The following is an 11,413-nucleotide window of genomic DNA, read 5'->3' as shown; positions in this document are numbered from 1 at the left end:
ATTATATCCTGTAATATTTTGTAAGCTATTTTCTTAATTTATCGTGTTTAAGTTAAAGTTAAGCATAATAACTGTGTAATCAGTTGGTAGGCTGTTATATTATTTGATTATTACATTAGGTACATTTATTATAAAAATACTCTAAATTTTTATTGACTATATATAACTATATTTTTCTGAGAGTTTCAATTTATTAAAATCGAATTTCAAACGTGTAATTAACGAATTATTTGTGTATCATAATTTTATTATCGAAGTGGAATGGAATAGTAATATAATGTAAAATGTTGGATAAAAAAATATATACCTATATTTACAAATTATTCATCCAGTTGTTGATTTAGATTGGTACCATGACATTTTCAAAACAATTAACTGGTTATCTGATTACCTAACGGCTAAAAAAAGATAGTTTTGGAAATAATAAGATTGTATTGGCCCACGATTTCCTTAAATTACATAAAAATCTACAATTAATTGAACATATCTTCTTAAGTCTTAAAGTTAACATACGAATTTCAAAAACTAGAAATTTACTACAAATGAAGTAAATATGCTTGGAGGTAAATCATTCTATATATCTCTTTTACAACGATGCCGGTAAGGAGGAGATCACTATGATTTCCTCGCGCACTTCATCAGTGACTTGTTATTATATTACGCTTTTGTGCATGCTCAAAACCGTGGATAAGAAATTATTTTGTTCTATTATACTAGTATAACACTAAAGCAATGGTACTAGAGTTTGCTCTTAAGTCTTCCCATATACGGATCGTGCATTCGTTATATTTGTATCATATATACAAAATACAAAGTAGGTTCCTATTCATTACAATATTGCCAATTGGTAAAGGTGGTCGGTGACTCGTTATCTACTGCTGCTATAAGCATAATATTTTCAACATTTTGTAACAACGCTATAGGTTATTCAACGAGTAAGTTACGTCTGTTAATTTTCTTGTCAATTATACCAATAGCTATATTTGATTAAAAAGTAGAATATGCTTAATTGATATCTATATATTGTCTAGTCAATGATCATTTTATCTAATCCCAGTATTATTTTATTCTTATTTAGTTATATTTTAATTGTTTATCCCAGGTGCCCATAGGTCAATGTTAAATTCGTTTACATATTACTATATGAGGTACCTATTTAATATCAAATTAAAAATATGATCTCAAATTTAAGGCCATACCTTAAATAAAAATTGATAAAACTTGTACATAAAAACCAATTATATTAAATTATATGTTTAAAAAAATGCACCGAAAACGGAAAAAGATAATATAAATTTGGGATACCCTAGCCCCTAGGGAACAGTGCTCATTCAAATAACAATAAATCTATTATATCATATAACGCTTCTGAGTTTTTCAGTTATATTTTATAGTCGACCAACACTAAAAAATCGAAAAGTTTTTTGAGTATATTAAATTTTTAGAAATATTAGTGGAGTAGCTGCGTGAACTGTGTAGGTACGTTTTAGATTATACGTTCGATTATTTCATTAATAATGCTTTATTTATTTTTTAAATATATTCAGCATTTAGCTTTTGTACTTTTTTTTATGTATAGATTGTATATAAAAAAAAAAAATGAATACATTCAGCATTTGCGTTTCTTGAAATTAAATACAATGATAATAACATGTTGTTGGTAATTAATGAGCTATTCCTGTTGAGGAGTCTTTTTCGATTTTTGCATTGGAATTTCATTGAAAAGACTCGTCGTATATACAATACGACTTCCGCCACTACAGGCGCGTATGCTGAACTATATTAATAGAACCATAGAACGTATGAAATACACCCCTCAGACATACCATGTCAATGGACAACGATGTTAAATTGCCATCAATCGGGACGACGTGACAACTAAACATACAGTAGCAATAATGAGCGATTGTTTATTTAAAGTTTAGACGAGAGGGATCGCAATTTGGTGGGTAGTTCCCTGTTTGTCACAACTCCTCATAACATTAGAGTTTTTAGAAAAATATCCCGCTAAGGGCTTAGGTGTATAAAATTTAAAATTGTTGTTGTCATTTAAAAAAGAAAAATTATTTTAATTATTTTTGTAGGTGTAAAATCGTTTATCATATTATATTCGATTAAAAAGAATTCGCTCAACTATAACATGGGTTAATTTTGTACAATAAAAATCTGACCATCACTAAAGTCGTAGGTAATGATAAAATAAATAATTATGACATTCTCATTTATCGAAGTAGGCAGGTACTCACCAAGCATGCTCCTTGCTTATCTCTGCGTTTTTCAGTTTCTGATTTTGGAAATCTTTAATTTAATATGGTATTTTTAAATATGCAGGTAGGGTACAACTGGTACTAGATATTTAATGCCATTTAAGATTTTTACTGTGGGTATATAACATTATTTTTTAAAACAAAAATCACCCTTTTTTCCTAGTTCACATGTAAATTGTTTTTATGTTTATAAATAAAAAATTATAACTAGTAATTTCTGAGTTGTTAAACCTTATAATATACTAGGTAAGAATAATATTCCATGATATAACCATTACCGTGATATATTTTTTGAAAATCTTCGATTGTAACTATGAGTAAAGTTAAGTATCAATTTTAATTGAATAAGTTATTATTAAAACGTAAATATGTATATTATTATGTATAAATGTAATTATAATAGCCTTACTTTTTGAAGCAGAAATTTATAATTTCAAGACCAATGAAAAATAAAAATAAAGTTAAAATATATATATATATATATATATTAAGTATTAACATTTTATGTTTGTAGAAATGGGTTGAGTAAAATTATAGCACGTACTTAGGTATTTAGATTTAATATTTGCTATACGTATTACATATTTACATTTATTTTAAATTTGATTACTTGACAAACTAACATCCATTACCTATATATAACGATTATTATCTTGATTATACAAAGTTTAATAACTCAAAATTAAGTAGTTACTTTGAATTAAAATTTTTAGATGTGCCAACAATTTAAAAAAAAAAATCGTTCGCTTAACTATACACTGTAAGGAATTAAGGAATGTTGTTAAATTTAAATGGAGGTACGTCACCATGCAAATTTATATAGGATATTCATGTTAATTAACTTTGCATGTAAAAGTAGGTTAATATGTCACAAATATTGAAGAACATAATGGCATAATTATTTCTGTGTACATTTCAACTGAAGGTGTTGTTTAAATAAAAATAAATATATTTACTGTAAAAAAAGTGAATTTTGAGAAACAATATTTTATATTGCCACAACCCATGGGCCACTTCTTACACGGTATAAAACAACCTAAGTAACTACTTGAAAATTCCAAAAATTAGCATTTTTAATAAATTCATTACTTTAGGGACAATGGAGGAGAGCATACTTGCAGTTGAATCACTTCCTATATTATCAAACTTATTAATTGTGCAATATTTTTATTTTCTGAAATATAGGCAGAACCTAATGCGAAATTATAATGCACCTTATGAATAATAATTATTTAGAAATGTTATTCAAAGATATCAAAATATTGTATTGTTCGTAATTAAATTGAAAAATTACAACTTATTTTATTTCTTTATACTGTTGACTAGTGAATATTGTATCTTGTACCGTCAAAATAGTTATAACTTATAAATAATCGACAGGACAAGAGCGGGCAGATTGGTACACTCAATAACTTGATATAAACTCGTCTTATTAGTTGTATATTATGATATATCCTATTAGCATATTTATCATTGGTGTACTGTAAAATAAATAATATCTTTAGGTGCAGCAGGCTATATTTTTTGAATCCGTTAAATTAAACTCATTTGATTCTCATCTCTCGGTATACATTTGGCCATATGGTTATAAATATAACTATATAAGCATCGTTTTATTTATTGTATTTTTTTTATCAGTGCAGGAATCCTATACTACAACAGGAGAGTGACGGATGTCAAAACAAATAGGTATAGTGTCACAGTTTCCAAGGTCCGTATAGATTCGACATAATAATAATCATAATATATTCATTTTTATATTGTTATACAGAGTGATCCACCAAGTGGCAAGCATGGATAGCCTTCTTTTATCTTTTAATAATTAATTTATAAAAGTTTGATTTTATGAATTTAAAAGTACCTTCATTCTATATACATAGATATTTAAGGACCGTATTATCAAATACTAACATTTTTATACCATTAAAAGAGTGTTTTTTAGTGACAAAAATCCCCTTTTCCTTTAAATTGTTTAGAAAATAATTTTTTGAAGATCTTGATTTAATAAAATCACAATTTGAGCTGGGGAATTTTGAGTTATTATAGTTAGGTTTGTTGTTAGGATAATAGTCCTAAATAATGGTTTAACATAAAGTAAATAATTATTGTAATATTTAGTTTAGTACTTATTAGCTAGGTATAATGCGCTGACAATTTTCATTAACTTCTTATCTAGCACCATAGCCCCCACACTATTTAACCCTATATTATCATATGACATATATTTATTATCCTTAAAACACAGGTCAGTAACTTAGAAAGTATCATCCTAATTTTCAATTTTTATCATGCGTTCAAATTTAAAAATCAAGAATTTGAATAATGCATAATGAAATAAAAAAAGCATAAACCATGAATCACTCTGTATATATTCTGTATAATGATATTTTCGTTGCGCGTGCGCGTATATATTATATATAAGTATATATTTTGCGAAACGGCTTTTTGTAGTGATCGTAAACCATTTTTTTTTCTATCCATTTGACTGATGGAATATCGAACACCAATATAATAAATACCAACGACTTCACTGCAGCAGCAGAACACATTATGTCAGCATAGAAAACGCATTCCGGTGTGTAAATACTAAACATATTATATTATAGGTTTTTCGTTCGATCATAAAAATTATAATTGGTAACACTTAGGTGTTTTGATTTTCTCACGCTATAGTTTCATTCGGTGATTAAATCTATATCTGTAATATACACTAGCGTTGTAAAAAAATATATAACTATTTTATAATAGTTTTATACAACTGTATAGTTAATTTATACTACGGAATATAATTAAAAATATTCTATGTCTATATGATTTTGTGCATGATGAACTAAAAAGTTATTTAACTGGGCTGAAATAATATGTTATTGAATTATTAAAAAATTATTCCTGAACATCGTTAAAAAACTAATTTAAAACATTGTAATATTTAAATTTATTGAGGAAATCTAATGAATTGTGTATAAAATATTTGTACAACCATACTTTATTATTATTATTATTTTTTGTAATACACATAACTTTTATTTCATACTGTGATGGTTATCTGGAAACCAACAATCTAATCAAATAATATTATTTGCCTGGTGCCCTGCGGCCGCATATATATTTTCAGTGCCCACACTATAGTACTATATTATTGCTTTTTTACTCTTATGATTGAGAAATAAATTCGTTTTGGAAAAAACAACGAATTCCACAACATCAATGACTTAAATACTTAATGTTGGCCTTACTTTTCCAATTCATTAACTCTCATGATATTTTGGCCTATTCGAGCCAATAATTCCAACATAACTTCAGGGTCTCCGTCGTTTTCTGATGACAAATATGCGTTATTTTGCCTGAAATCAAGGAAATTGATGGTTATAAAATGTATTATTTGATTTTCAGAAGTAAAATAGGTAAACATTTTACAACAATAAAAAATAGCACAAAATAATATTCATATTTTTTTTCTTTATATACATAGATGTATTTTAAATTTTTCACACAACAATCAATTATTAATTTTTGCGAATCCACGTGCTATAGAATGTACCATATTTCAATACTTTGCATATTAAATGATCTTAACCAGTTCTATTATAGTAAAAGAGTTGTAATTATTGTAGCCAAATTTTAAGATTATTTAGGTTTGTTCTCTGTGTTAAGTAGGGAAATTGATTCCAAAATATGAAAACAAAATGAAATAAATAAATATTTGAGTTGGTAGAAAACTTAAAGCCTCTGTATAAGAAAGTGTTTTAAAATAAAAATTGCATTAGTTATTAGAATTAAAAAAGTTACCACGTATCCATGTTATGTTAAAATTTATTATAAATTGTTAATTATATTATCAGTAAAAGTAAAAAATGCTCAGTAGTTTTCAAAACAGTCTGGGAAATAAGTATTATGGAAGTGTCTATTAATTAACTAATCATCAGATCTTCCCGACGACATAGTCTGGAGTAGTGAATAAACGTTGGATAATACACGGTTAATTTCGGATCTCTTCCTACTCACCCTCCACCCGCGGAGGCCAACCCACTTTAGCGGGATACTATACCCGGCTGCATCCGAGTTCCGTCCCGAGAACCTTTTTTTATACCAATTCCGTTCCTGTAAAAAAAAGGTATATACCAATTCCGTCCCAGTTAAAAAAAGGTATATACTAATTCCGTCCTGAATAATTTTCATAATTTAGTCGTATATATATATTTTAGCGTTTTTAAGAACATATTAGCATTATATTTTAAGCATTAAAGAACTTAAATAACCGCTCGTTAATTATTATAAATTTAGTTATCTTACTAATTTTTATATATGCTTTGCATTGTTTTCGAATGCACTTCCATCGTTCAATATCGTTATTCAACTCTTTGTGAAAACAAAATTTAAATTCATTTTTAATAATTAATTAACATTTTACCTTTTTCATTGTACATATATTGTAGACTATCCATTTTTAATAATATATTAACGGACACGCACAAATAACGACTGAAAAGTTTATTTGGTTCAATAACTGAAATCATATTATCTTAATTTATAATAAATTAAATAATATAATAATAATTAAATAATAAATAATTAAATAATATGATATTATTAAATTCGATTATTTTGTGCGATAACTGATATCATATTATCTTTATATCTAAATAATGTGATATTGTTGAATTCGATTTGACACGGGACGGAATTGGTATACCCGTCAAAAAAACCCTGGACGGAACTAGTATATCTAACAATTCAATTTTTATAATTGGGACGGAACTCGGATGCAGCCCCATACCCAGGGCGGCGGTTTGACTCAAACCACGCGTATTATTGGCGTGTTTCCGAGAGTAGCGTGCTCACACACATATACCAGGTATACATCATCGAGAAATAAATTTACAGCACTGTTTTATGGAAAACAGTATAGTTCCGGACCGGTACTCGTTATTATCATGGACGAGGGCCATCATTATGATATATATCCGCACGTGCATTATACCCGTAAACAATCTCTCCAAACGATTATTTCGGTGCACCTCTGTTGATTTATCCACACAAACTTATGTCTATATATATATATATATGTGTGTGTGTGTGTGTGTGTGTGTAGTATAAACATATGTTGAACTACATAATACTATAATTTAACGTAGTATAGACCGCTCCGCTGTGTGTGTATAGCTATATGGAGGAATTTTAATAAAACACGACGCCCTAGGGATCCGCAATGGTTTTTGAAACAATGATGTATAATTTTATTTATTGAAATAACGGAAGTTTTTTAAATCCAAATTTTTTTTATTCATTCAAAACTTTTGCCTATAAATTAAATTTCGCTTGATATGCCACCTATTGGTAACACTGAATGTTTCAGTATGTAAATTGTTGAAATACATTTCAAGCTAAGTATAAATGTATAGTAAACATTTAGTTATTACTTATTATTTATCATTTGATGGATAAAGATTTGAAAAGTACTACCAATTTCATTCAGCCACTTTTTAAATGTGTCCTCTTTTGAAAAATATTTTTTATCTAAAAACTTCTTGAACTTAATGAAGTGGTGATAATTATTGGGTGAACGATTAAAACTGTATGTACTTTGAATTCCCTAATCTGTTTATGAGGAAATTAGATACTTACCTAACGGTGGTATTATGCATGTAAAAACTGCATTGATTTCAACGGTGAACGTTCAGAAAAATAACTTTTATGTCTTTGGTAGAATCCTTGTTAATTTCTTAAGAATATTATATGCGATGTTCAATTTAAAAGAAAATGTACTGTAACCTTAAGATACAAAGTAATTAGTAATTATTATCTGGACGGCTCAGTCATATAATATTGTTTTGGACCGGATTCTGTTCATCTCATTTTTTGAACACTTGAAAATCCGTAGTAGACACGTAGATCGCTCATTATAGATCGCTTACTTCTATGCAGGATGCCAGGGGGTGAAAACATTTTCATCATAAACTTTAAAGATTGTACTAAATTGCTTACGATTTATAAAAGACATAAATCGTATCGGGACATGATTCTAAGTGTTGGTATTTGTTTCAATTATCGTCTATAATACGTTAAACTGATAATCGCACATAGTAATGAATTATAAATATGATTGGTATGGAATATGAGCACAAACCAGAATTCAAATATCAAGTATTTGCACTAAGTAAAATGTAATGCCGTTTGCCTTTTTTCTTAAGCATCGGAAATTTGTTGGGGGGTCACGATTGGTCGATAAACACGTGTTATGTGGGGTGATAATTTGTCATTAGTGGTCACCTATCTGGGAAATAGCTACACTAGCCGGTGATTGACCTAAGAACACGTTAGTGACTGAGGCCAACCACCGAGCAACACCAAACCCCTAAACTCTGAATCGTTTAGTGTAACTTAATTAATTGACACTAGATATATTTGTGGATATTACAATATCATTTTTAATTGTTTTTATTACAAATTATATGTATTATATTAAAAATGATAATTATGGTTACCCTTGTAGCAATGGATAAGGTGCAGATAAAGATGCTGGAATGGTGCACACAAGTATCACAACCAACAAACCACACGCCACCGAAGCTCCCACCATCATGTTTCCTGAAAATATACTGTAAATAAATCAATTTTATTATGTATTCTATAATAATTATAATTTATTAAAATAGTAAAACGTAGTCAACAAAGGCATTTAATATATTTTGTATTTCAAAATTAAAATAAATGACAAAAGTAGAAAGTTAAATCTGAACAATATCCTTTATATTATATGGCATTGAAAAATAAATCAAATGTTACTCGTAGTAAATGCGTATTATGTATTAAGCATAATAACTTTAGGGCACAATAATAATTAAGTTACATATTTTGAGAATAAAAAATGTTAAATTTATTGAAATTATTATGCTTAAACTCGTCATTTAATGAATCACAATTAAGCGATTTTTCTGATCTTATATTTTGAAATTCAATGTAATATACATATATGTTGAACAATTTTTACTGCAATAATATTCATGAAAATTTCATGTAAATTCAAAGACGACAGCGTTATGCAAAAAGCAGTTACTATTTTTGTATTACAATAAAATAAAATATTGTTGTTTTATATAGTTCATTCAAAAAATATTTTATTTACATAAGTGTGATTAAACTGAAACATGTTTGTATTTAACATATTATTTTAAATATAATATTTCATATTTTAAATGTAAATAAGAAAATAGTATTATGTTATAAGGTTGTTGCCATATTCATCACGTTTGCGTAAGTGTATCATATTTGCCTACCCATGACGCCGTTTAACTTTTGTCACAGAATATTATTCATAAAACCAATGAAATAATATTATTATTCTCTAGTTATATAAACATACTTTCATAAAAAATACCTTATTCTTATTTTTGAGCGGCTATGAAGTCTGATATTATATTCGTTCGAAACCACTTTACATTATAGTATTTTTTTTTTGCTATACTATAGGTGTATACTGTATAGGTATTAGTCTGTTTGATGTTTTTTTATACATAAATGCATAGGTAATAGATATGTGTGTATATAAACATAAATTTATATTGTTCTTTAATAAAGTGATCCAACATGCAAAAAATATGAGTTTTATAGTTAAATCTTTTGAATATTTTATGTATCAGTTTATATTAGAATACAGTATTAGAGTAACTAGCTGTAGATTACGTATTTATTAAGTTAAAAGTATTTACAACATTTATTTTGGGAAATTAATCAAGTAATATCAAAGTGAATCTAAATTCGATGAAAAGTATGTCACATATATATTCAGAATTTTTTTTAAAAGAACACTCTTTTTCTCAAAAGTATTTCCATTATTTGATGTAATTTCAAAATTATTTTGAAAAAGAACTATATTTTATATGTTTACCATTCTTTTTATCACTGTAATTTTTTTATTTTTAAATGACAGTATGTATTTTTAATTCAATCTTTTGATATTTTACAGTAAAATAGTTTTCTGAGAATCAAAAAATATAAAATTTATGTTTGAACAAGCATTTAATAAGTTATAACAGTTTTTAAATTTTGGTGGATGGAGTATTTTGTGGGGTACCTTGAGTCTTTGTGCCTCTCGGATCTCGGTTCGGTTCATTTGAACTGTAAATACTTATCATTCATATCTCATTAACTACTCGTCCAAAATATGTTTTTATATTTTGTAATACATAGTATTGTAGCATTGTAGGCAATGTATAGTTTTCAAGGGAGTTTATTTGATAAAATTCAGTATTAATGAAAATATCCAAAGTGTTATTTGAATATTTTTCGATAGAGATTTTTAAAACTATTCCAATTAACTATTTATAATCATTTTTACCAATATAATAGAAAAACTATTTCCTAAAAATTATAATGAAATATAAAAATATTTATGTAACTGGTTGTTGATTTCTACATTTATTTTGAATTTATTATAATATCAATTAACACGTAAGCCATACAGTTAGAGCTTTACTTTATTTTTAATAATACTTAAACCATTAATATGAAATGGTTAATGAGACTTCACTTAAAATTATGAACACGTCATTATCATTATTTTTGACACAAAATCTGTTCAAATCATGTATTGAATTTATACTATTATTGACCTAAAAATTACAATATCAATTTAGTATGTGTTTGTTTTAAGTATGTTTGTTATAACTTGATTCTGTATACAAAAATAAATTTAAGATAATATTAATTGTGTGATCAAACTTATTCTTATTCTTATTATAAAATCAGACGTGGTATGAATAATAGATTAGTTACTGAAAGTTTAATTTTTCTTAAGTTAACAAAAACCTATATTATGGTTATATACAATAAAATCATGCTACACATGAAGTAAATAATATTTATTTTTCATCCAAAAGTTATTTCATAAACATATTTTTAATTTCTGAAAAATTACTTTATTTTTGGACATTAAATGTATATCAGTAGATAATGTTGTACATTTATCATTTTGAAAAAAAACCGTTCGTTATAATAATAAAACTTAAATAATAAAAATAATCAAATTTAGAGATTATTAGTTATTTAAATTTAAAAAATAAAATCGTCATCTACAAATTAACCAATTATAAACCCATATGGACTTACGGAACCCAAATATAGGGCTCATCAAAGTCTTAAATAAT

General features: G+C 26.7%; 1 protein-coding gene across 1 annotated transcript in view; it reads right to left on the bottom strand.

Moving 5' to 3' along the window:
• Window positions 1-11,413, bottom strand: part of Dh31 (diuretic hormone class 2) — a 51,330-nt gene that overhangs the window by 3,455 nt on the left and 36,462 nt on the right. Inside the window, exons 2-3 of the mRNA XM_015509424.2 lie at window positions 8,753-8,855; window positions 5,504-5,611 (exon numbers count right to left, since the gene is read on the bottom strand). Of these exons, the coding sequence (XP_015364910.1) occupies window positions 5,504-5,611; window positions 8,753-8,850 (206 nt within the window). The 5' untranslated portion in view covers window positions 8,851-8,855. The remainder of the gene's footprint in view (window positions 1-5,503; window positions 5,612-8,752; window positions 8,856-11,413) is intronic.

Source organism: Diuraphis noxia, unplaced genomic scaffold (genome assembly GCF_037042655.1).
Source record: "Diuraphis noxia isolate RWA-SAM2 unplaced genomic scaffold, SU_Dnox_SAM2 contig0003, whole genome shotgun sequence".
NCBI classification, from domain to species: Eukaryota; Metazoa; Arthropoda; class Insecta; order Hemiptera; family Aphididae; genus Diuraphis; species Diuraphis noxia.
This window is presented reverse-complemented; position numbering and strand designations above follow the sequence as displayed.